Source organism: Crassostrea angulata, chromosome 5 (assembly GCF_025612915.1).
Source record: "Crassostrea angulata isolate pt1a10 chromosome 5, ASM2561291v2, whole genome shotgun sequence".
NCBI classification, from domain to species: domain Eukaryota; kingdom Metazoa; phylum Mollusca; class Bivalvia; order Ostreida; family Ostreidae; genus Magallana; species Magallana angulata.
The window spans coordinates 50897738-50925240 of NC_069115.1; the positions used below are offsets into that span (position 1 = coordinate 50897738).

The 27503-nt window shown below is 33.6% G+C and overlaps 4 protein-coding genes across 5 annotated transcripts; 3 read left to right on the plus strand and 1 right to left on the minus strand.

Annotated features, from left to right (window-relative positions):
• Nucleotides 1-1213: 1213 nt before the first annotated feature.
• On the plus strand, nt 1214-2968 carry LOC128184434 (toll-like receptor 4). Its single transcript, XM_052853887.1, has one exon. The coding sequence runs from the start codon at nt 1328-1330 to the stop codon at nt 2966-2968; it is 1641 nt and encodes a 546-aa protein (XP_052709847.1). The 5' UTR covers nt 1214-1327.
• LOC128184435 (toll-like receptor 4) lies at nt 2968-4048 on the plus strand. The gene has a single exon (XM_052853888.1). It carries the CDS (start codon nt 2990-2992, stop codon nt 3893-3895), a length of 906 nt encoding a protein of 301 aa, XP_052709848.1. The 5' UTR covers nt 2968-2989; the 3' UTR covers nt 3896-4048.
• A 2661-nt stretch (nt 4049-6709) lies between these two features.
• Nucleotides 6710-13341, minus strand: LOC128186251 (glutathione S-transferase P 1-like). 2 transcript variants are annotated; one of them, XM_052856046.1, is made up of 7 exons: nt 13150-13330; nt 12046-12152; nt 9172-9259; nt 8863-8966; nt 8451-8507; nt 8024-8065; nt 6710-7346 (listed from the first exon to the last, which is right to left on the minus strand). In XM_052856046.1, the coding sequence occupies exons 1-7, from the start codon at nt 13184-13186 to the stop codon at nt 7158-7160; spliced, it is 624 nt and encodes a 207-aa protein (XP_052712006.1). In that variant the 5' UTR covers nt 13187-13330; the 3' UTR covers nt 6710-7157. The 2 variants fall into 2 exon arrangements, with proteins under 2 accessions (XP_052712006.1, XP_052712007.1); XM_052856047.1 differs by lacking the exon at nt 6710-7346 and adding an exon at nt 7418-7450 and having other exon boundaries at nt 13150-13341.
• A 4722-nt stretch (nt 13342-18063) lies between these two features.
• LOC128184771 (uncharacterized) lies at nt 18064-20869 on the plus strand. Its single transcript, XM_052854359.1, has 2 exons — nt 18064-18609; nt 20051-20869. The coding sequence occupies exons 1-2, from the start codon at nt 18579-18581 to the stop codon at nt 20692-20694; spliced, it is 675 nt and encodes a 224-aa protein (XP_052710319.1). The 5' UTR covers nt 18064-18578; the 3' UTR covers nt 20695-20869.
• The last annotated feature ends 6634 nt before the right edge of the window (nt 20870-27503 follow it).

The following is a 27503-nucleotide window of genomic DNA, read 5'->3' on the forward strand; positions in this document are numbered from 1 at the left end:
AAGTGTAGAATCATTGATTTTAATCCTTACTGGGTTTCCATAAATATTTTTTATAAAATCTGAACCAAAAACGTGAGGGAGAAACCCTACTATGTGGGAAAAGCTACAGTAACTATATAGTCGCTTTTCCCCCCAGGGGGAAAGTCTACTATATAGTAGGTTTTCCAGGGGGAGAAGCTACTATGGGGGAAAAACTACTATACAACACCGGTATTTTGGCCTTTACCCTTTCTGTTGGTGTTTGTTTTAGAGTTTACATTAGATATAAAGTTGTGTATTTGGGCCTTACAAGTTATATAGCTAGACTACTTCCTGGACTCAAATAAATTTTACATGACTTCATGACAAAGGTCGTGTTGCAATGAGTAGGAAATATTACGTATCCATTATCTATTAATATTTGTGTGTATCTTATTACGTGACTGACCAATTTTCATTTTGCATTATGATAGAAGATCAAACAGCATTATGTATGAGCAATCAAACTACTGTCCTTTACAAAAATTTACATGTAATCGAGAATCAAAATTTGTATAGGACAACCAATAATTTTAATTTTTGTAAAGGATACTACTGACATGCCTTTATGGGTTTTAATCTGTTTACCTTTTCTGCAATCAAGATAATTGGCCAACCTTGAGAATGTTAAACATTCATTTCCTTATCAATACTCGTAAGGTAACAAAGACACCAACAAGTCAGATTAAGTAATTACTACACGTAACAAAGAATATTACATGCATTTAACTACAGTGTTTGTAGTCATGATATCATTATTGATGTTTTTCATAAAGGTGCGATGTTTTTTGGGTTGTTTTTGGGGTGGTATTTTTGTGTTGTTCCTCCCCAAGATATTTATTATTGTAATTGGCAGCAAATGGTCGATTTCAATTATTTTAAAAGAGCTCTACTTTCAACGAAAAAAGTGAAAATTACAATATCAAACTCCTCATCACACTAGAATGTAGTATTTAAAAAAATGAATTAAATTTTTTTGTCCCTTTTTGTTTTAAATACAACAGTACAAAACAAACATTTTTTTCTTTTATTTCATTATGATTCATAAATTAAATATGAGAGATTTAAGACATGAATTGACTAAAATCATTTAATTAAATTTTTGACCTATATTTTGACATACGGAAACGAGTTAATGACAGATTTCTGAACCTTGGGTGTTTCCTCATTTCCACAAAATAAAGAGTTATGTTGCTTAAATAAGGAAACATGTGGGTACTTAAATAAACACATTGCTTATCTCTTTATTCTCGTAGATATGCCCGGAACAAAATAGACAAAACTAATCTTAAACCTGCAATTTTACAGCATGGGGAAATACCTTTCTCTTGGACTTCTTCTCCTCAGCATTGTGAGCATGATTCCAGAAGCTCGCAATAAAGAATCTAAATGTAAAATTCGAACTGAAAAGGAAGGAATTATCATCGATTGTTCTCGATTGCAGTTAGAGAATATACCGAACATATGTGACCATGAAAATACTACATCGAACCTTAATGTGACAACGAGTGAAACTGTTTCTCCAGAAAAAATAGTCAAACTTGATTTATCCCATAATGTGATTCGTTCAACAGGAAATAATAGTTTCTACTGCCTAGTTAATTTGCAGGAATTGAATCTTGAAGGTAATAAAATTGAACTTAATCTTGATAACTATTACCCAGGTCTGTTTTTGCCTCTTGTATCACTAGTTTGTTTAAACCTGAAGAATAATTCTCAGAACGGAACTGTTAATGATACAGTTTTCGTCGAGTTAATAAATCTACAAAATCTTCAAATTGACGCACCGAAAGGGATTGTCTTTGGTAAGCGGTTTTCTAATCTGAAATCACTTGAAACATTGAATGTATCCGGGAAAACTGGACATTGTGATTTAAATCAAATAGGACATGAGACTTTTGAAAATCTTCAACACATACGCGTCTTGGATCTCTCTGCATGCAACATCAAATACGTAGAGAGTGGATCATTTGGCATGATGGACAATTTGACGTTCCTTTCTTTGTCTTTCAATAAAGAACTTGGTTTCCAGAGTCTACAAAATGTGACAAATGGTCTACAGGATACCAACATCAAATTCCTTCATTTAGAAAACATCCGTTGTCTCGTGGGACCAGGCACAGAGCTGTGTGTTCCTCACTTGGCACCTCTAGCCAACACATCTCTCAAAGAACTGAATTTGGCGGGAAACCGACTGAATTGGATGGAGAAAAGTGTGCTCTCAAACCTCCCCAAAAGTCTCGAGAGAATGTCCCTTGCCCACAACAGACTGTCGCTAGGCTGGTATAGTTTCGAGTATCGTCTGCTCAAAAATTTGACAGTGTTCAATATAAGTTTTCAGTTAAACCCACCGAGCATTGTGGACAAACTTACGGAAAGCTGTAACGAAAACCCGGATTTTTACAGGTGTTCTGCTGCTTACTTTCCAATGTTAAATGCATCGGAACAGCTGGACCAGTCTTTGCTGCAAGATAAACGTAACGACAAGACTATCAAAAAGAGACCCAAACCCACAATTACATTCTATATTCCACCGAAGCTTGAAACAGTGTACTGGACATCGAGTCGTTTGTTTGGAACGCTCGGGTCTTTTGGGTTTTACCCATCTTCCTTGAAACGTATTTACATGCAGAACAACATTTGGTTCAACTGGATTGGACCAGTTCATGGATTTGAAAATGTCACAGATATTGACTTATCTAGGAACTTTTGTGACAATATTTCCACAGAGTTTCTGTCAAATTTTATCAGTCTCAAAACATTAAACATCTCTGAAAACTTTCTTGGCAGAAGCCTGTCCCTGGATTACTTAGGAAAGACGTTTAGAAATTTAAAAAGTTTAGAAACGATTGATCTTTCCTTCAATGTCATCGAATTTCTTCACCGCAACATGTTTTTGAACTCTTCAAAACTTCAGCGTTTGGCCGTAGACAATAATAAGTTATTTTAATGGGAAGTGAAAACCAACCACATGAAAAACCTAAGTCTTTTAGACCTCTCCGATAACCGTTTGACCAACCTTGAAGAGTCGGCCATGCAAGATCTAGAAACCCTATTTTTTTCTGGAAACCCAAAACTTTTGATAGATTTAGACAATAATCGACTCTCTTGTTCTTGTAGGAATCTTGTGTTCTTAACGTGGCTTCGATCATATAAGTCGCGTTTCATTAATTACGAAAACTACACTTGCATGGAAGATTCTTCGAATCTTGATCTATCCATTGACACATTAAAGACTGATTGTAAATCCTACCTTTTGTGGTACATAATTGGAAGTATTTCTGGCACGCTGTTTGTGAGCCTCGTTATCAGCTTTTTGATATATAAGAATCGATGGAAAATTCGCTATTTGCGTTATATCGCCAACAAGAAATTTCATGGCTACCAAAGACTTCCGCTCACTTCTGGAGGAGAATTCGAATATGACGCATACGTGTCGTATTCTGTAAAGGATGTCTCCTTCATTAAAAATGAAATGGTGCCAAACTTAGAGGAGCGGTTTGGTTTGAAACTAGCCATAATGCATAGAGATATGCCGCCGTGCGGCAACCATGCAACAAACATCATGGATTACATCTGCCAATGCAAACGAACACTTTGTGTGGTGTCTAAAAACTATTTGGAGTCAACATGGCAAGATTATGAATTAAACATGGCAAGAATGGAAGGACTCGAAGCAAGACGGGGGATGGCTTTTGTACATCTAATGTTGATGCCCGACGTTTGTCAGTCAAAATATCCAAGAAAAGTTCGCGACTTTATCAGGGAAGGTAACTACATAGAATACCCCGATGACCAACTAGGAAAGGAAGTGTTTTGGGAAATTCTAAAGAAGGAGATTCAAAAAGATTTACCGCTTTCTGCTTCCTTCACTTGACTATGCTTAATTGACTTTGTATTGTTTTTCCTATACATTAAATATCATTCTGCCTTTTAAGTGTTTTCTTCCCGACACTTCTGTTAATAACTGAAGTAGAGAGAAGATTAAAAGACAACAAAAACATTTAAAAACATCTGTAAATAAGTAGGATTTCGCTTTAATTCCATCGTGTTCCTATATTTTAGACCTTTATTACGGTAAAACCATTTCAACCCATTCCACGTCCAACAGAAACCGAACAACGGTTATAATTAGATAAATGTGTAAAATTAATTAATACATTTACACACACACACACACACACACACACACACACACACACACACTCTCTCTCTCTCTCTCTCTCTCTCTCTCTCTCTCTCTCTCTCTCTCTCTGCACCCAGATTGAACTTTTAAGATTCAAATTGTCAACATTTTTTAAATTGGCTTTCTCTGGCCAAAACTGTTGTCAAAAAATAAATAGTAATACATATGAGGTTTTACATGTTGTTACGTATTCAAATTTCTCGTACAAAACAGAACAATTCCTTTTTAAACCCTTACAACAGAAACTGAAAAAATATAAAAGGGAATAATTGGTATCCCCTCTACAACCAACTGTTAAGAAAAATTTGAAATTTGCGCATTATCGTTGTAACTGTGCCTCGAAATAGGGTATCATATTTTATCAGTCTTCATGGGATTTTTTTTAGAACAAAAAAAGTTTATACTTAGAACTCTGGAAGCACATCGATGTTTTAATTTCATTAAAAAAAAATGTCATCAGTTCAATACAACGTTTGTTGAATGTCACAGATATTGATATCTCTTTACATGTCTCAAGGTTGTTTTTCAGTTAAACAACTATAAATAAAGTATATTCTTTGAGTCAATTCTTTATAAAAATGGGATAGAGTCACAAAATTAATTGTCATAAAATAGCGATATATTTTTCCAACAAAAATGTAGCTTTAGTGTATTTTCAAAGACACAAATATATCTTGTGCCGACTGGTAGAACCATTTTAACAAGACCTTGGACTTTCAGTAGGGCGCAGCTATATATCCCTTGCGTCAAAACAAGTTAAAAATGACGCGGTTTCTAGCGAAATATGTAGTCTTAGCACAAAAGCCAGACAAATCTTGTTGATTTCAAAGAGCCATGGCTGACTGGCTAGCAATGAAATGGACAGGCCTAAGTCACATTGCTGTTTGACACAACTATCCAAAGTCAAAACTCCTGTTAATTAAATTGTTCTCGTTTTCGAGACCCATTTTAAGAGAAGTGATTTTGAGACAAATACATAAATAAGATAGACGAGCTGAATTTTTTCTGAACAAATGGTTGTAGAGTGGACATTGATAACCTTCTTATCTTATTTTTCTTTAAATATTCATATCTGTAACTGTGCAGTTCTAAGTGATTAAAAAGGGAATTGTTTTGTTCTTGTTTGCTTAATTTGCATACAAAAGAATGTGTAAAACATCAAATTTATTGCTTCTTCTATTTTGAAAATAGATTTAGACAAATGCAAGCCAGTTCCAATAATGCTTACATTTTGAATCTCAAATGTGCAAGGTCGCCACACATCCCCCCTAATCTGGATACCCAGATGAGCTGATAATTCTCACGTACTCAATCAAATTTAACTCTTGGAGTTAGTACTGTATTTGAATTCCACTACTTTTAAGTGTGAAACTGATAATCTATGGGAAATTAATGAGGAAATAAAATAGAGTCAGTATGTTCATCATTTAATGATCAAGATATTTGATAAGTTATAGTACTGTAGTATTAACATGTAGCAAGAGAATAGAAACATACTGCCAGTGTTCATTTGGTCACAACCAACTAAATTTGACAAACAAATCCGCCCCCCCCCCCCCATAACTGAACCTAACAAAGCCTCATCTTTAAGTGCACCAAAAGCACTGAAAAATAGCCTTAATATAGAGTGGTTTACAGATTAACATTTTGCAACACATGCACATGTACCTATGACTGGATAATCGTCAAAATGTTGTAAACGTAAGCATTCCCTAAAAAATGACGGGTACATCATAATTTGTATTTATACATAATTATTGCATACATGAATGATAAAAGGATTTCGAATAAAAAATGCAATATGCGTGTAACCAAAGATGAAAAAAAAATAATCAAACGATTCCGTTTGTTTTTAGACGAGTGAACCCACACCTGCCTGCAAAGGAGATTACCGCTCCTTATTCTAACACGTCTTGCAAAAAATAAGAGCACCTAATTAGATTACATGTACCTACAGAAATAGCATATGTGAGGGTTATCGAAACATGTTAATTAAAAAAAAGATATGTTTGAATTATAAATTTCCTTACAAAATTGTTTTGATAGCAAATTTTCTTTATGAAGCAACAAACAAAGACAACGAATATGCATTATTAATTAAACAGAAGGTGTTTCCGCTATAATCGACTTGTTACCTACACGATAGTGGTCAGTTAATCCGCAAGCACTGACAGCGCTGTATTAATAACCACTGGCTTGTCGTTAAAAAACCCAACCTCTCAATATAACACAAGATACAAATATCTTTTTTATACAACAAATATTACTCAACGCTCAGATCAGATTCATGTGTGAAATTCGTGTCGTTAGCATTGCAGCATTAATCAAGTTTTCATGGGATACGTTTTAAATGATCTGTAAAATGACGATCATCTAGTAAAATCACTAATTCTAGCATCACAATCTCAATTATCGGTCAACAAGGGGTAATTCTTTCCTTAATTTAACACGAAGTACATTTTTTGCATGATTGACATTTTCATCAAATGATATGCAGTTGAAGTCTTTTGAATATAAACATGTTTATTTTCTAGCAGAACATTTTGAATACACTGGACAATGAAACCATAAAACGTTTTGGGGTACAATGAATGTCTTTAGAAGAATGAAAAATATTTTGACAATTAAACAATTACATTCATATACAGTAAAAGTATAATTCAAGACATGAATGATGCTCCACATTTTTGTCTTGATATACTCGTATGTATCAATCATCAGCAACTATTTAATAAAGAAATGTCTTCTTAATATATATTCAAAATTAACGAAGTAAAAAAAAACAAGTAACAACTGCTTATAAGCAAACCCATCCGGCTTTTAAAGTATATACAATTTCATGAATGTCAACATATATGAAATACACACAGGATGAACAGCTGATCTTAAAGAATGAAATAATAATTGTGAAACAAATGATAACCACTTGCTTTACAATGATTGTCAAGAGCTCTCATTGTTTCCCGTTTCCATTAATTGTGAGACCTTTAAAGTGATCCGTGGATCTTCTCTTCTGTACACCTGGTCTGTTCATCACGCGGTCATAGTATGCCTTCAAGGTAGGGAAGGCATCGAGACAGGGAGACGAGAGGGTCACCAAGGCGTCCAAGAGATCAAACAGATTATAGTCGGCAAAGCAAACCTACAACAGTATATAACACGTGACATAACAGTTTGTAGTCTGCAAAACAGCGCTACAACATTACATAACAAGAAATCAAACAGGCTCTAATCGGCAAAGCAAACCTATAACAATATATAATAAAAGATCAAACAGGTTTTTATCAACAAAGCAAACCTAAAAGAGAATATAAATAAAGATCAATCAGGTTGGTCAGCAAAGCATACTCTAAAACAGTACATAAAAAGATATCAAACAGGTTGTAGACAGCAAAGCAAATCTACAACAATAAATAACAAGAAATTCGACAGGTTGTAGTCAGAAAAGCAAACATATAACTTTATATAACAAAAGATTGAATTGGTTGTTGTCAACAAAGCAAGCATATAACTGTGTATAACATGACATCAAACAGGACCTAGTATTTATAGTTAGCAAATCAAACCTATGGCAGTATTTAACATGAGTTGATCTAAAAACAAATTATAGTCAGTATAGGCAATCCCACAACCTTGTATAACCTATGAGCTCTAACTGGCTGTAGTCAGCAAAGCAAACCTTTAATAGCATAAAACATGAGGTCAAACAGGTTAGTCAGCAAAGCAAATCTATAACAGTATATAACAAAAGAATCAAATTGCTTGCACTGAGCAAAGCAAATCTGTATTATGTTAAATAAGTTTCTTACTGGTACGTACCTTGCTACCAAGAATATAGTCTCCACCATTCTTCATTAAGTTCTGAAAATCAAAAGTAAAAAAATAAAATAAAATTTTTGACTGCACTTCAATGATAATATTGGTTTATTAAATATGTATTTCTTATCCCATTTACTCTACATAATGAGATAATAGTTGCCTGTATTTAACAGTATGAATTATGAACATAGAATGCAGTGTACCATTTAATTTTTAAAAACTTTTAAAGGAATGTACTACATAAATAATGATATGGAAATCCAATATTATTCTATTACTAATGGGAATTACAGGCTCAAGCAAAATTTTAACTTTCGAAGGTAAAATTTTTAAATCAACACTACAACAATGGGTTGATAAATAGGACCAACTGAAATGGTTTTAAATTCTAATACATAGATTTCTCAAAAGTCGTATTGATGAATACCTCAAAACACTGCAGTTTTCCAGGAAGTTCTGCAATAAATGGACCTTTTCCTTCTTCCTATTCAACCAAAATAAAAATGGTCTTGTTTATCTCAAATTCATTATTACCTTATTTAAAATATTTAAATATATAACTAATTTTCTAATTAAACATATTAGATGCGTAAAATTCAAGTTGATTGATTAATATTTCCATCATGATTAGAATATGCTTTTCATTTTCAGATATGAAACTGTGTCTGTGTTGATTTATTACTCTAAAGTGAAATGATTAGATTATGAATGATATACACAGGCATAGAAATTTGACATAACATACACTCTTATTCAATATATATTCAGGTACATCATTCTGATTAATATTTCTGGGAAAATGACCACATACAAAAAAAAAATTGTATTGAGATACCTACATAGTTCTGATAAATCATTCTAGTGTAAGCCACTCTTAGGTCCTCTACCCCATCATTTATCATGTCAGCTCTGGACGCTTCAACATTGTTAGCTCCATACAAATCTGTTAAATCCATGTCATACAATACAGATCAACTTTGCAATAATGGCTTTAAAGATAATTTGTAAACCTGGTATATGTTCCAAGAGAATAAGTTTTCATGAAATAAATTAGGATCTGCTGCAGTTCAACCTCCCAAATAGAGTGCTTATAGATATGTATGTAGTAAGCATACTATTTTATTTTTGAACATTATCATAATACTTGCCCAATTTCCTGGCCAGGTATCTGAGCATGGTGTTTGATTGCACCAACTCCACGTCTCCATCCTTCAGCCAGGGGCACTGACCAAATGCCTGGAAACATATATAATTATCAGAGATTAGTGTGATGACTCAGCAGATCAGTTTCTATTAATTACACAGGAATTCATATGAGAAACAAGAAATGAGCAGCATGACTGGTTTAGTGTGTACAAGTTGAAACCTAAAGAGTGTAAACTAAGCTATACAAGCTGACGGGGTGTATAGAATGGCAAATTTATCAAGTGTAGTAAATGGCACATTTAGTGTGTACAGACTGACAGAAAGAGAGATAATGTACAGACTTATAATTTAGTGTGTACTAGCTGAGTGTACAGACTTATATTTGGGTATGTACTGGCTGAGTGTACAGACTCATGATTTAGTGTGTACTGGCTTGATGTTAAGATTTATGATTTAGTGTGTACTGGCTGAGTGTACAGACTGATGATTTAGTGTGTACTGGCTGAGTGTATAGACTAATCATTTAGTGTGTACTGGCTGAGTGTACAGACTAATGATTTAGTGTGTACTGGCTCAGTGAATAGACAAATGATTTAGTGTGTACTGGCTGAGTGTACAGACTGATGATTTATTGTGTACAAGCTGAGTGTACAGACTAATGATTTAATGTGTACTGGCTGAGTGTACAGATAAATGATTTAGTGTGTACTGGCTGAGTGTACAGACTGATGATTTAGTGTGTACTGGCTGAGTGTACAGACTGATGATTTAGTGTGTACTGGCTGAGTGTACAGACTAATAATTTAGTGTGTACTGGCTGAGTGTACAGATAAATGATTTAATGTGTACTGGTTGAGTGTACAGACTGATGATTTAGTGTGTACTGGCTGAGTGTACAGACTAAAAATTTAGTGTGTACTGGCTGAGTGTACAGACTGATGATTTAGTGTGTACTGGCTGAGTGTACATATAAATGATTTAGAGTGTACTGGCCGAGTGTACAGACTTATGATTTAGTGTGTACTGGCTGAGTGTACAGATAAATAATTTTGTGTGTACTGGCTGAGTGTACAGACTGATGATTTAGTGTGTACTGGCTGAGTGTACAGACTGATGATTTAGTGTGTACTCGCTTAGTGTACAGACTGATGATTTAGTGTGTACTGGCTGAGTGTACAGACTGATGATTTATTGTGTACTAGCTGAGTGTACAGACTAATGATTTAGTGTGTACTGGCTGAGTGTACAGACTGATGATTTAGTGTGTACTAGCTGAGTGTACAGACTATTGAATTATTGTGTACTGGCTTAGTGTACAGACTAATGATTTAGTGTGTACTGGCTGAATGTACAGGCTAATGATTTAGTGTGTACTGGCTGAGTGTACAGAGTCACTACAGACTAATGATTTAGTGTGTACTGGCTGAGTAGACAGACTGATGATTTAGTGTGTACTGGCTGAGTGTACAGATAAATGATTTAGTGTATACTGGCTGAGTGAACAGACTGATGATTTAGTGTGTACTGGCTGAGTGTACAGACTAATGATTTAGTGTGTACTGGCTGAGTGTACAGACTGATGATTTATTGTGTACTAGCTGAGTGTACAGACTGATGATTTAATGTGATCTGGCTGAGTGTACAGACTGATGATTTAGTGTGTACTGGCTGAGTGTACAGACTAATGATTTAGTGTGTACTGGCTGAGTGTACAGACTGATGATTTAGTGTGTACTGGCTGAGTGTACAGACTGATGATTTAGTGTGTACTAGCTGAGTGTACAGACTGATGATTTAGTGTGTACTGGCTGAGTGTACAGACTGATGATTTAGTGTGTACTGGCTGAGTGTACAGACTGATGATTTAGTGTGTACTGGCTGAGTGTACAGACTAATGATTTAGTGTGTACTGGCTGAGTGTACAGACTGATGATTTAGTGTGTACTGGCTGAGTGTACAGACTGATGATTTAGTGTGTACTGGCTGAGTGTACAGACTGATGATTTAGTGTGTACTGGCTGAGTGTACAGACTGATGATTTAGTGTGTACTGGCTGAGTGTACAGACTCATGATTTAGTGTGTACTGGCTGAGTGTACACTCTAATGATTTAGTGTGTACTGGCTGAGTGTACAGACTGATGATTTAGTGTGTACTAGCTGAGTGTACAGACTGATGATTTATTGTGTACTAGCTGAGTGTACAGACTGATGATTTAGTGTGTCCTGGCTGAGTGTACAGACTTATGATTTAGTGTGTACTAGCTGAGTGTACAGACTGATGATTTAGTGTGTACTGGTTGAGTGTACAGACTGATGATTTAGTGTGTACTGGCTGAGAGTACAGACTGATGATTTAGTGTGTACTGGCTGAGTGTACAGACTGATGATTTAGTGTGTACTGGCTGAGTGTACAGACTGATGATTTAGTGTGTACTGGCTGAGTGTACAGACTGATGATTTATTGTGTACTAGCTGAGTGTACAGACTAATGATTTAGTGTGTACTGGCTGAGTGTACAGACTTATGATTTAGTGTGTACTGGCTGAGTGTACAGACTGATGATTTATTGTGTACTGGCTGAGTGTACAGACTGATGATTTAGTGTGTCCTGGCTGAGTGTACAGACTGATGATTTAGTGTGTACTGGCTGAGTGTACAGACTGATGATTTAGTGTGTACTGGCTGAGTGTACAGACTCATGATTTAGTGTGTACTGGCTGAGTGTACAGACTGATGATTTAGTGTGTACTGGCTGAGTGTACAGACTGATGATTTAGTGTGTACTGGCTGAGTGTAAAGACTAATGATTTAGTGTGTACTGGCTGAGTGTACAGACTAATGATTTAGTGTGTACTGGCTGAGTGTACAGACAAACCATTTTGGGTTTCCAGTTGTTGACCCAGTTGTCTCGAGGTCCGACATCTGTCTCCTCGTACTCCACATTGTTGTCAACCAGTAGAGTTCTAATGGCCTCGGCGCGACCTACAGATAAAGTGTTCTTCAACTTACACAATGCACTGCACTAGACATATAGCATACTATAAAAGTGGTTATTTACACGTGGGGGAAATTTACATTAGTTAAACGGTTAGCTTTGAATCTCGGAAACCCCTACATTCGTTCTAATGGTTATATTGTTTACCACTAAGTCTCCTCAATGCCTTAGCGTGATTAACCACAACCACGTATTTCTGGAAGGGAATTACCGCTAAAAGTCTATGCATTTTGCTGTTATTTTTATTCTGCTTTCATATTTATAATTCTTCATCACATTTTCATTATATTGGCATTAAATTCATTCAACTTGTATTCGACTTCACTGAAAGCACTTCATTTTTGGAGTGATCAAATACACTTTTGAAATAGAGATAAGTATAATAATGTAGTAAAGAACTAGAAAGAAGAAGGAATTTAAGCGGATAAGAGAATAATGCAACATAGAATTAGGTATAACGTAAAGAATGAAGAAAAATCAATGTGGAATTTGATTGGCATCGATATGAAAAAAAGTGACATTTATGTCTAAATGTAATGAACAACTTGTAAAGGAGTAAAGGATAAAGCAAGAAGCATTGACTTTTGGCGGTTATTCCCTTCCATACGCATCCACAGAGCCTTGGAAAACGCGTACTTAACCACTAGCGTTATATATATAAACTCTTTTACAGTACATGTGCTATATACAATGATCAACAAGCCTTGGTTACACTTTTAGAATTAAACACAGCGTCATATTTCTAGGATCTGATTCTAATAAATTGTTTAAACAGTGTTAAATGTATAGCCGAACTACATTGTATATTTTTACAACGATAAGCATAACTGTATAGTCAAAACGCGGCCATGCCATTTGACATATAGTCCACATATATTCACATTTTACAACCGTTTAAAGCCAAAACGTAAATTTCGACCTATTAGCGGCACATACCGCTGTTTCTATGTATTGTATACGACATGCTGTACAAACATCACTCACCTCGAACTTGGAAGTAAGCCAACTGTATTTTTGACATGGTTTTTCTGAAAATTTACCGCTTTCGATTAACAACAGGGAAAACTTTTTTTTAGCACGCAGCGCATACACACACACTTTACCTTGACCCAAATGTCGAGTCGCGTCGTAAAAAACGGCCACAGCAGGCAACACGTGTGCCGCTATGATAGGGTAGAGATAAGTCGAGATGGACACCCGCCCTCATTCCTTACGACGGCGTACGTGCTATTTTACTGCAGTTGGGAATATATATAGAATTGTAGAATTCGCTTAATAAGTAAACCGTCAATTTAGAATGTCCATTATAATTTTGTTTACTTTGCAAAGTAAAAAAACCACATGTTCATTTTTGAAGAAAATAATTTTGATTTAATCTCTTCCTGGGATAATCGATCAAAACTATCATAAAACCATTTTCCAGCGTCTACACCGTTTACAAAACACTCCAGAAGCATTGATGTCTTCTAAGGTCGATTTTATTCTGAACTAATTGCAACCTTAACGTTCACACAATATACAACTATAATCCCCTTCTAATAACAATGATGACCAGTAATATTCACAAACGTTTGTAGGTGCTCTTTCGTTTACCTTTTCATCAACCAAGACATCTGTTGAATGCTTAGCACTTTGTTCTTTAATCATGATTGTTGATCGGATTTATAATTGTCTTAATACCGGTCAATTACAAAAGTTTCATCCTCTGATTAATTTTTTTTATAGGAATCTCCCTTATAGGAGGACATGTAATTCTCTTTTTTTTTCGTTTGAAAACCGAGCGTTAGCCATAAAGTCACTGACATGTAGACCCAACTAGTTGAAAGCTCACTGTCCGCTATCCTCGAGTTTTTAAAAATATTGTCCTATACAAAAATTTATATTATCGGAAATCAATATTTTTACACGACAATTTTGTCATGAACAATTTTTGATTTCCGATAATCTAAATTTTTGTAAAGGACAATACATGACGTTTATATTGTAGTTTGAGCATAATGTTCTTTGGTCCTCTGTCCGCGAAATGAAGACTATAAAAACGTATTTCTCTTTAAGAAAAAATATAAGATGGGAAAAGCTTAATCTCTTTAAATAAAATTACTGCAACACACTTTTATAAAAGAAAATGAGGATTTTTGAGCGCACATTTCTAGCATAAACCCCAATATATATAATTGAATTGAATAAATTAAGAACGAATTGCATCTGTTTATTGACAAGGAGTTGAAACCGGGCAACGTAAAACGAGTTCTATAAATATGTTTATTGAAAAAATCATTTGTAATATTTGTAATATTTTAATGTTCGCTCTGGGTTTTCATGAAGCAGGACATTGTATTGTTGAGCACACTTGCAACTCCTTTTCTGTATTAACAAGAATGACTCTTTTAAATAGTATTCACCTTATCTTTACTACATGTATTTTCCGGTCTGTGTTAAAATAATGTACCACCTCAAAAATATTTTTCAAAAATCTATAAAAGTCATTTCAAATATTTGTGACAGAAATGTTTACAACTGGCTGTCAGAATAATTCGCAAATCTTTCTAGTTTTGTTATACTACGAGGATTGTTCGATAAGTACGTGTAGACTGTGTGGAAAATGAAAATAAAAAATGGGTTTAATTTGGATCACTCGCTATATTGATGTAGGTACTATTGTGTATGTTTGAAAATACAGAACTTTAAAGGAAGGCTAAATATTTCAAATAAGTTAGTTTTGAGTTATTGTGGAAATTCTTGTTACTCAATTTTCCCGAATAACATAACCACACTTAATTAAATGAATAGTCACATTTAATTAAATGAACAGTTTTTTTTTAATAAGAAAATGGTCTACCATTTGTTTGGGTTAATGCTATAATTTGTTTGCAACAACTTTTTGCGATTGCTTTATTGTTTTGGCCACTCCGCCCCCCCCCCCCCCCAAAAAAAACCCAAAAAAACGAGAACAACGAATAAAGATATTCATTTTTTATGGCAACATCATGATGATAAATGAGCATACAGTATTAAGTGTAGCTATATATTTAAAAAGAACCACAAATCTATTATGAACATTATAAACTGTTTGATTGCGATAGCTTAATAAATCACCTATTTGTCGTGGTCTTTTGGTTACCCCCCCCCCCCCCCCCCCCGACCACAACTTTAAAATTACTGTTCCAACCCTGAGATTATTCTCTTGTTGTTAGGCCCATCTTCATAAAACCTCCAACAAAACAACACGGTATTAGTTTTCAGACTTTTATCTAGACTTTACAGGAAATATTCCGTTATATGAGTTTGGGATGTGTCAGCACCAAAGGTTTTATTTTCAGGTGACAATTTAAAATGATTTACTGAACAATAAGATAAAAAATGAAGAATTAACATTATACGTGCAGATGTAAAGAAATCGATATAGAACTTTCTCAAAACGGTTGAAGATATAGAGGAAAGTGGTTTTTAGCCATTAACAAGTCGATCGAAAAAGTTAATTTACACGATAATAAAAAAATAGCAAGAATGATTGAATTTCACACCGTGGTAAAACAAAAACGCTACACAATCACAATGATACTGAAACTGACTTTTGTATGGGTCTTTGTATGAATAATGTTCCTGAAACCGACATTTGCATAATGATGTCGTTATATAAATAAAGTAGTATCATTTGGAATGTAAAATTTGATATTCTTACACAATTTGCCGTACTAAGTATCAATACATAACACGCAATACATGAAATCTACCCAAAAGGGTACTTGTGATCGAATTTATTTGTAAATGCTTGGAACATATTCGTGGAATATATAGCAATAAACATCTTTCATTGACAACTTCCATAGTTTACTTAGGGCAATGGATAAATAGTCAAACATTAACCATCAGACTGATGATAAACGCCTGCCAGAAGTGGCTGCAAGCGGAAACAAAAGCCAAAAAATATAATAAACTTTAAAAATAACAATAATACTGCCAGAATAATTTGACGCAAGTTTATTCAAAGTTAATCAAAAGTGCTTAACATTACATTGTCTAAATTTTCAGAGAATGAATTCGAGACTCGGACCAAAGAATAGCAACCACGTTTTCGTTAAGCACTTTCCAAACAGTGGTGTTTTGCAACTGTAGCAAAGCGCGAAAACGCTTTGCACGATTTCGTGGATGCTTATCTTGAATAGCTCTATTCATTACATCTCAAACGATAGTGACGCTAGCCTTCAACTCTACATAGTTTTCAACTTATGGTCATTTCAATGGAACAAATCGTTGAAAAGTCGTTATACAAGTTCCGACAAGCCTTTGGCTCAGCCATTGGTCAATGCTTTAGAGGAATTCCTAAATCAGCGTACCGTGACGCCTTTTTGAAATGAATCCAGATGTTGAAATTATGTATTTCAAACCGCGGAGAATACTTTGAAGGGATGAAATGTTGATTTCAATATTTGAGTCGAAAGCTTTTGCGATTTTGCCCAATACACTTTAAATATCGATAAAATCTAAAGTCGAACTCTGTAGAAATTGGAACGGGTTTTGGGGTTTTTAGGGATACTCGGTTTACACACTGGATGATTGTACTGAGTTTCACTAATCCTTAAGATGGGAGCTTGCCTTGAGATAATTTGAGAAATTAAATGATTGGTCCTTAAATGATACACCCGAATTTGGTTCATCCATACATCGAGTTTTAGGACGTACGTATAAGGCAACGATTACAGGCCTCTGTTTTTGCAATAAAAATCAACCCCATGTTTAATGATATTATTAATTATCTAACTCCGAAAACATTAAAAAAATGTCACAAGAGCCTGCGCAACGACGGACAGTTTATAAATTTCAAGTTTAGTACTAAGTACATGAACTGACTAGGTGCATGTACCTTAAATGTACATGGACATTGTCTTCATGGTTGTAATTCACATTTACATCAGTAAATACTTGTTACATTTGACATTTGTCGATGAAAGTAATGGTATTGAGATGTTTTTTAAGTAACGTTATACAATGTAACATCAATGTTTACCTTCAACAGACCCCTCGTTATATAACTGTTCATTCGATGCTTTTGATTTTAGAATTATAATGATTATGAAACTAAACTTCTCCTTTACCGCAAAAGCAAAGTCAAATTGCAGTTATACGCATCATGGTCGATGGGAGTTTTTTTTTCTATTTTTCACAATGTTTCAATGATTAAAATCAGATCAACACAGGAGTCAGCAATAATTTAAGTATTTTCTTCAATTTTGGACACTAGAACCGGTCAGATAGCTCAAAATGCAAAGAGAATTGATAATTACAACTCGCACTTGTAACAAGTTTTGTAATTTTTTTTAAGGCTAACAAATTAATGATTTTACGGATAAAAAAAATTGATTTTTTTTTTTACATTAAACAAATTTAGAATTTTTTCTTAATAAATCGAAAAGGAATATTTAAAAAAATATATTTTGGTTAATTAGACGCACAAATTTTACGTTATTTGTTGCTAAAATTCCGTTGAAAAATATTGAACTTCAAGCATTACACAAAACATTACGATTGCCTGTTCAGGGCACTGTTCTATGCTTTGGGCAATTAAACTTTCACTTCTATTAAGAATTCATGTCATAATGACCTTTCACAACCACTTAACAAAAACCATGTCTTTATATATGTACATATACTCAGGTGTTGTGAAGTCGAATGAACTTCTCATGTTACGTCACGAAAATAAAGCTGTCAATTGGTTTGGAAAGGATTAATTGACACATCAGTGACTTACGCAATCCTTACAAAAATTACGTATTATGGTGATATACTTTTTTATTTTTTATTTTTTTCTAAGTCTAACTATTCAGGTACGAAACAACAACAAGCTGCACCTGATAAATAACCCACGCCCTAACATACGTATGTGAGTACAGACATGAATGTGAGTGGTATTCAAGGAGAGGAAAGTATATAAAGCCGACGTAGACACGGCATTCAGTGGTCAATTCGATTGACGGCGTGTCCAGCCGATGAACTGCCTTTGAAAACAAACTTTCCTTTTTACCTGTGATATATAATAACAAATATAGAGTATTAACGCTATTGAAACAAACAATAGAAGATTGCTCAACTTGAGTTTGTTTTTCACAGAAAGTAATATTCGCTAGGTATTAATTGAAACCTTTTCCGTGTTTTAATTAACGCCGGACAATCATTGGCCGTTTAATTCGCTTATTCCCGGGCACTGCATAACACCAGTGCCCAGTGTTTTACTGATAGCAGATAGTCATATATAGCTGGTCTGGCTGACCACGGTCCCCAGTTATCTGATAAATTGCATTTGACTGATAGATGCACCGATAATGAATTTCCTTTCATCATCCCTGTAATACGATTAGAAGTTGAAACAGCCCTGACTGCATAAGGAATTTTTGGAAAAGAATTTCAAAGGGATCATGTACTGGACCAGAACTCAGACCTACAAAGGTAAATATAATCTTAGTTTAGTATGAGAAAAATGATTCAATATCTATGATAGATACTTTAATATCATCAAAAGTTCGTAAACCACAATCTTGTCGAAATTATTAGTGATAACCTTTCAGGATAAATCTTATCTTTATCGAATATAGATAACGTTCTTTATAGTTTTACTGACACATGTTATGCATGGTGTATATGTAATCTTCAAACATATCTTTGATTGGAATCAGTTTATTATGATAAATGACCTTCATCCTCTAAAAATGACTTCAAATAAGACCCTTTGGAGAGTTTGGATTTTATGTTCACGTCCATTCTGATTCGCTCTAAAAGGACCTTTATACTGAATTACTTAACTCTAAATCAAACACTTTCGAGCGATGGACTAAACCTTTTGATAAAGGTTTATTTATACACCTACATCTCGAATTGCGTCGTTCATCGTGATTCGTCATAATCTTCAAGCGCAAAAAATAAATTAATATTCTGATGGACATGTAACGCCATCTCTCTATAGCTTCGCACGGAATATAGCTACGTATTGACACTGCAGAAACAATACAACTTTTTGGGTCTTTTGTGACCATCGATTATCCAGTGATATCATGAAAAATCTAGATCCAATTCTGATGCCTTTAATGATGAATGTTTATTTTTTTCAGCCCCACTCTTTTTTTTAAAATGAAGCCTTAATTTTCATTGCTAGGGGCTTTCACTACGTCTAAGTAAACAAAAGTATAAATGAAGAAAATATTTAAGGCTTCAAATTTTTTTGTAGCATATGAATTCCACACCCCATGTTATCGAAGATGCCATAAAAATCATATGCTTTAGGATCTCTAAACGCTAATTAGGGCAATGTTCTATGCTTGTTAAAACAAGAATCTATGTGAACAAAACCTTATTATCCTTGTAGAAGAGAAAATGGAGATTTCCATTTGGATATACTGTAATCTAATCCCCCCCTCTCTCTCTCTCTCTCTCTCTCTCTCTCTCTCTCTCTCTCAGCATAAGATTTTAGAGCTGTTATTTGTTTCAAACATGGAGTGCAGAAATTATTTTGCTTCTCATATTTTTTTTGGTCTTTACCCTTAATTGCTTTCAAGAAATTTGGGAATAAATGAAAAGTGCAATTAGATGTTTTTAATTATGATTAGGAACATTACACTTCTTTGCGGAGGGTCCATTCAATATTTTGACTGTTTAACAGCATCAAGTAGATTCTTTATCTCCCCCCTACCCCCCCCCCCCCTATAAAAAAATTAAAATTAAAATTAAATTTCAATTCAGTGCGTAATGATTTTTTTTTTACTTTCCTAGTGATTTCAATCAAGAATTATTATGAAAACAAGAAAAGATAACAGAACAGTTAATAAGCATTTTTTGTGTTTTTGAAATCCATTATTGATATGAATATATGATGGATTTCACTTCTTTTTTCCAGAAAAAATGACAGACTTAAAACTTGTTATTATTCTGCTGGCAATTCTCTCCCTTTGTAAAGAAGGTTTTGCAAATTCTTACAAAGTTATCAAATATGTGCCAGTTGATAACGTTGCCTACCCTGGAGCACCTATACACGGTTCTGAGGAAGATTTCCCCTTTTCACGAGTTCCCCGTTTTGGTGTGTACACAATTCAACGGAATCCACTTTACCTCCAAAATATTGTTTCCGATACTAATGATGGAAGAGGTCAAGATTCTGAAGCAGATTTTATCCCACTTCAAAGAATAGCAGTGCAAAAAGTTCAACGGTCGAATGGCCTATTTTATAGCCTTGTGGATGACAAACATACCTTTGGATCAAACAAAAGAGCTTTTGAAGTGAGACCCAAACGTCGGTTATCTATCAATCATGGTTTGCATGTCCTCTCAAACATTCTAGGAAACATGAAAAAGCCAAACGAAAGGATGTACCCATCTAGCCCAAGAATTAACGTGCTACAAGACATCGAAGGAAATATAGATTCGTTTTACAGAGGTCGATCATCTGACAAGGAAAAGATTTACAAGGCGCATGTCAGACAGAAGTTTGGGCGCTATAACAAAGCAGCTATTGCAAAAATGCTGATTCAGTTTGGAAAATAAATGATGAAACGTCTTTCTTATAAGTTATGTTTAAAAAGATGCAATCTTAAGATGACATTGCTTGTAGAATTAATTTACCAATAAGTGTAGATTCCTCTTTTTAATATACAAATGTATCTCTTCAGTCATATCAAATAAAACTCAAAGGAAGCTATAGCAGCTCGAAAGAATCATTTTTTGGGTATAATTTACTATTTTAATTAAAAGTTAAAACGTGAGAATCAGCAAAATGACAAAATGTATATGCAAATAGCTGATTCTTTGGATTAATCGTTGTGAAATTCCTGTTTCTCCACATCACAGTATTCTTCTAGCATTAAAACAAAGACAGGTGATATTTAGTTCTTAAGCATTTGAAAGTAAAGTATCCTATCAATAATCGGATTCAAAGTGTTCGTTACATTCTGTGTCACTTTACCACTTTGATTTGTTGTCGTGGTCATGTTGAGTATACAAGCTTTATTCTTCCAACATCAAACAGTACGTTATAAAAAAGGCACACTTTCATATACACACACACACACACACACACACACACACACACACACACACACACATATATATATATATATATATGTATATATATATATATATATATATATATATATATATATATATATATATATATATATATATATATATATATATATATGACGGTGGTTAGTAGACACACAAACCTAAAAAAAACATTAATTAATTCGTGTACACCGAGATAAGATTACATACATGAAACCTTGAAATTCTTACAACGTGCTCGTTCTCTACAGAAAACCATGCAATATTTTTCTCTAGAGTTCAAGTTATGACACAATATGCAAATTCATTAAAATTGCTAACTTTTTTTTTCTTTTTCGTTTTTATGTGAATCTTAATAGATAGTCAGATAAACACTTTTTGCAAACTATCCACTTAAATGGACGGCCCTGGGGTTATTGAAAGGTGTTGTTATTGATTTTGAATCTAGAATTCATGTCGGCATAACAAAATTAGGCCGCTCAACTGGTAGTCAAGGAAATCACATAATATAATAAAACAGGTCCATTTTTGTGGTTTACTTACAAAATTACATATTTATAATCAACATAACTATATTGCTTCTAATATTTCTGAGCTTAAATGCACAGACGACAACATTTATATAGGACATTTATTTGCCTGCTCCAGACAGAAGGCGACCTTCAGTGTCTTTTTAGAGGTTAAACAAAATGTCTATGCAACCAAAAGAGATATCTCTATAAAGTTGTAGTGGCCATGACCTGTTTGTATTAGTTTACCTTATTTACTGTTTCTAAGCACTACAGCAGGTAGAGGTTTGGCATCCAAGCAACACAGGACGGATCTGTTTATCAATTTTCTCTCTAGGACTCATGTATTCAACTGATTTGAAATGAATAAATTCAACATTTTGTGGTTCTACATAAGATAAGGACCGTATAAGTTTACATTATATATTTTAAAACGCATTCTTACGAATGAATTGTTTTTTGTGTAAGATGTGTCTACATTGTGTATAATTACAGAAATTTGTAACATACATAGACTCCAGTGTAATTGGTTTCATAAACATTTATATATTCTAGCACCATGATCATGAAACTGACTTAGACCTCAGCCAATTTTTCTATGCAGTGTGTTTTCTATATTGTAGCTTCATTTTCAATGAAATTTATTAATTGATAAGTATCTTGTGCTTGATTGTGCGTAATCAAAACTTTGACTTAAGTCTTAGGTCTTGGGCTCAGGTTTTATCATTTCCTTAGATTGCGATAAATTATTAGTTTTTGATATTATACCTTATATGTACAAACACAAAATTCTAGCGTCCTGGTTTAAAATAAATCATCTCAAAATATTAACATACACCCAGTGTTTCTATTTTTGTAGATTATGTATATGTACATAGAGAAAGAAAAACAATGGTAAAATTTCAGAAAACATCCAGAAAATACTTTCTTTCAGTATGTAGATTTTTAAAGGTGTATACGTTAAGTTTTCTATGAGAAGGTGTTTTGTCAACTCCTATGTAGCTTCGTTTATCATACCGTCATAACGACGACTGGCTACCGAACGATGGGGAAAAAATAAAGTTTTAAGATATTGTTTAATTGTTTATTGGGTACAATTTGATAATAAATGGTACAGATACAATTCCTGAATGGTGTAAACACACTGTATTTTACAAACATAAATAAATAAAATTGCTAGAATATGCGTAATGATTACCAATGTCGATGACCCTAAATTGAGAAAAAAACCCATAGTTTTTAAAAACAATATGTGCTGATCATGATTTGACAGAGAATAAAGGTAACACACAGAAACAATGTTTTATCAATGTTATCTTGGGATAATTTAACTAGTGATACTTTTTAGGAATTAAAATTAGTTATTGATACATTTGAATCTATGCTCCAGCTTGATGGCATGATGAATCTTTGCATACTAGACAACCTACAAGACAGTACAGCTTTTTCAAGATAGATTTTTCTGCAATCAACATGAGGCCAGCTACATACAATTATACCCCTTAATCGACAGAACCATAATGCGATTGATGTAGCATGTACAACAGGTAGGGACTAATCGCCCAAACGGGAAAATGGGGTATACATTTGCAAAAATCGTAAAGTTTTTAATAGTTATTGCAATAAATCGGCATAAATGTACATCAAATACAACTACTTTTGGTAAGGATTTTTTTCTGTAAACCTATGGTTATTGAGATTACTTAATTACTTACTAAGGCCTGTCATTCCGTGAGGAACATTGACCATCAACAACAGTCCTCCAACGAAAACGGTTTTGGGCTGCTCTAACGGCACTGTTCCAGGTCATTTCTAGTGCCTGTAGCTCTGCCTCTGCATCCTGCCTCCAGGAGTTTCTTGATCGCCCCTTCTTCCTCTTGCCCTGGACCTGGCGTGTAAGGCTGGATGGTGGTTTTCTCAAGGTGTGTCCTATTGAGTCCCACTTCCAACGTCTTATTTGCATCTCCATACGTTCTTGTCCTGCTTTCCTCTACATGTAATTGAAATTGATCCCCAATTAAAAAGTTAGATCTACCATCGGATCAGTCTCTATACAGTTGGGTTACATTTTTGCGGTTTTACACAATTTTATCACAATAATTTTTGCACGGTATTTCTAAAATCCCAATTACGATATTTTATTTAATAGCTGATTTAGGGTTAGTCCCAATCTGTTTTCAATGAAAAAAAACCGATATGGTACGATATTTCAAAATTGGTCTAGAAATAAAACGAAAGTGTTTTAGGTGTATTACATTTATAATGATAAGATTATATAATTGCCATTTTTCTTCTTGTTCAAATTTAAAACAGTTATAACTTGTAACATCTATGATACGTGTATAATTTTTAGCTATTTTGCTCTTTTCGTAAAACATGAAACATAAAATATTCTGCATTGCATAATATCGATATAATGCAAATGTAATGAAGCACTGATTTAATTGCCGACTTTTTTACATAATGTTTTTTCTAAGTAAAAAAAAATAATCAATTTTATTTATTTTTAAAATAAACAATAAACCCTTTCCAATATAATGGTGTAGATAAGTGACTTATTGATACAAACTTAAAAATACCGTCGTAAATACAGATACACAGACCAAAAAGTAAGCACTCTGATAAGTGTATATACATGAATCCTTGGAATTCTGCCAACTTGCTGTTTCTAAATAAATAATTTATGCCATACTTTCTTCTGAAGTTCAAGTTATTTTTTCTTATTCTTATATAATTGCCCTTCTTGTTTTCTATGTATATCATAAGTTAAATAAAGATTTACCGCAGACCATCTACTCGAATTTGCGACCCTGACGTTATTGAAGGGTTTTGCTATTGGTTCTTGGGTTTGCTTGAGAGTCACCAGAAGACACTAAATGTAGAAACGTTAAATTCATGTAGAGATAACAATAATACGCTGTCCAACTGGTAGTCTGGGAAATCCCATTACATAAAGTAGTAGGTCCATTTAAATATTTTATTTCCAAAATTACACATAAAACTACTATCATGTACCATGAACATAATTTTTATTATTTATTGTAATATTTTAGGGCTAAAAATTCTCTTTTCAATTCTTGTTGCAACAACAAGTGTTTAGGAAATTATTCAGACAGAAGACAACCTTCAGAGTCTTGTTTCAAAAGAGGTTCAAGGAAGAGTATTATGCAACCTTAAAGAAATCACTATAAAGGTAGAATGGCCCTGACCCGTTTGTTTTAATTCTAGTTCGACGTTATTTGCTGGGTTTTTTTCTCCACTTCAGAACATTAGATGTTTGACAAACCAGGCAACGTAAGACTAATCTGTTCTGTCATGCACCCAGGGACTGAAACATCATGCTGATTTTAAATGAATTTTAATACAGCATTTTATGCCTTTAGATAGGAACTGTATAAAAATTATATTTTGAAAAAAAATTTAAATTGATTTAAAATGAATTGTTTTTCTTAATTGTGTATCACTACGTGAATGAAAAAATTGCACAATCTTTGTATTCAAGAAACCAATATGTTTTTGTCAGAAAAACTACAACAGAATTTTTTTTTATTTTTTAAAACTATGTGCATCATATATTATATAACTCAATTGTAATTGATAGGTTTCATGAAAATGTATCTTCTGGTTATTTTTACGTTTTTTTTTCAAAGTACATATATATTTTTGCTTCTTAAATAGAGAAATAAATATTGATTTACTGATGATACATGTAGATGACACATGCGCTTATAAAGCAGAGAACAGAAATCAACAGTGTTTTTAATGTTTACGTAAGTTGATTTTGCTAAAAATGGCCCATACTCAATGTAAGTGCCGTTTAATGACAAATAAATGAATCTATGCAAACAGGGCGACAGATAAGTCAGTATGGCAGTTAAAAGATACACATATTTCACCCCTATCTTCTTACTTATCTAAGCTTCTCCAGCTAGCGTTATCTTATAGGGGTAAAGATAGATAAAAATGGTTTTAGATATTTTAGAAAAATTTTAAGAATATAATTTTATGCGCTTTTTCTGTATATCATAACTTGAATGAAAACATGCGCATTCCTTTTGTTCTGTTATGAATTATGAAGTGTTTATGGCGATGGACAAACAAATGTTATCTATAGGAAAAAGAATTAAAGAATGACGTAAAGAAATAAATGTTATCAAAACATTCCAGAAGGTGATAAAAATCTAATACCAGTACTTAATCTTTTTTAATTTGAATCCGTCTGTTTTAAACAACGCAAAAACAGGATGGTTTTGAAATAAAGTTTTCATTTATACTTTCAGCATAGTTAAGAATTATGCACTTTTAGTCCATCGAACGTTCGCAAAGAATGTATGATAATACATATTATAAATTAAAAATAGAGCTATTTTTTTCCTTTAAGAAACTCGTCGATATTTGTAAATTTATCCTTGTTTTCATTTCAGTTTGTTGTCACGTGACTTAGTCTAGCGTTTAGTTGACTCACATGAGAAATGCGGGTTAACCGTTTACATATATTAATGCCATTCATTAAATGTACTTTTAGCTACAGCCATAACGTACCTGTGTACCTTATATTCACTCTCCTGAATAAAGAGTTCCAACAATTATTCCAATTCTACATGTGCTGGATCAGAATCACAATACTGTTTTTTAGTTTGGCGTTTTGCTATGATACTCTGGTTTAAACTAATTTAAAAATCAGTGAAAAATTAGAATGAAAAACAATTTCCTATAGAAATTACTAACAAAAATGTAGGCTGTTTGATATTTTCACACGCTTTATTCTGTAGAAACACAATGCAACCAAATATATAATGCATCCTTCATTAATGGTTTTTTTTTTTATACTTTTGTTGCTTATTTGCGCGGATTATTTCTTATTGATCAAAACTATAGCTTCATTGAGAGCACAAATTCCACGGACCTGCACGGACTGTCCTCAGACTTTCAGGTATTCTGTGGTTAACGTGTAATTTTTGGTAAAAACGGTTGGATGTTTTTTGCAGAAAAATAAATACAATATCTCACCTTTTTAGCTTACCCGAATCGATAGCTAATTTATGTCCACTTTCAAATTTCATTTCCTTCTCTGTATAATGTAAATATAAATACACAATTACAGGGCTATGAGATTTGCCAGAAACTTAAAGCTTTTACTATTACTATCTACAATTTCTTACCGTATTCTGAAGTTTTAAATGGTTAAAAACTCTAAATGAAATTCCAAATAGTATATCCCACTGAAACTAAAAAGGAATCACATTGAATTTAAACAGATCTTTTAAAGAATTAAATTACATTTAAATCATTCGGCACAAATTATGACAACTAGAAAACTGAGATGTAACAATATAAATTTTATCATGATCGAGTGCTGCACATATATACATGTAAAATTGACATGGTTAAGCGAAATATGCCGTAACAGCGGGTTTAATTTTCTGTCAATATGCCCTGTTACTTAGTTATTGTAGAACCGCTACAGATAGTTGTGAATGGGACTCAATCGCGGTTAAATATACCGATATTTTAAATATATTCCCTACAACTTTAGCATCTTTTTACTTCTAATAAGAAAAATAATACAAACATCTTTCGAAAAAATACCAGAAAGTAGAATGTATACAGTGTTAAGACAAATATTGCAAACCATAATCACACAGAACATCTCTTTTTGTTTCACAGTATGATATAAAACACGTGTTGATAATTATGGAAATGTTTTTTTAGGTCACGTGAGTTTCCGAGTTTCAAAAGTAAGATCATGCCTTTCACTTCAAGAGAAGATCAGTGCACCGAAAA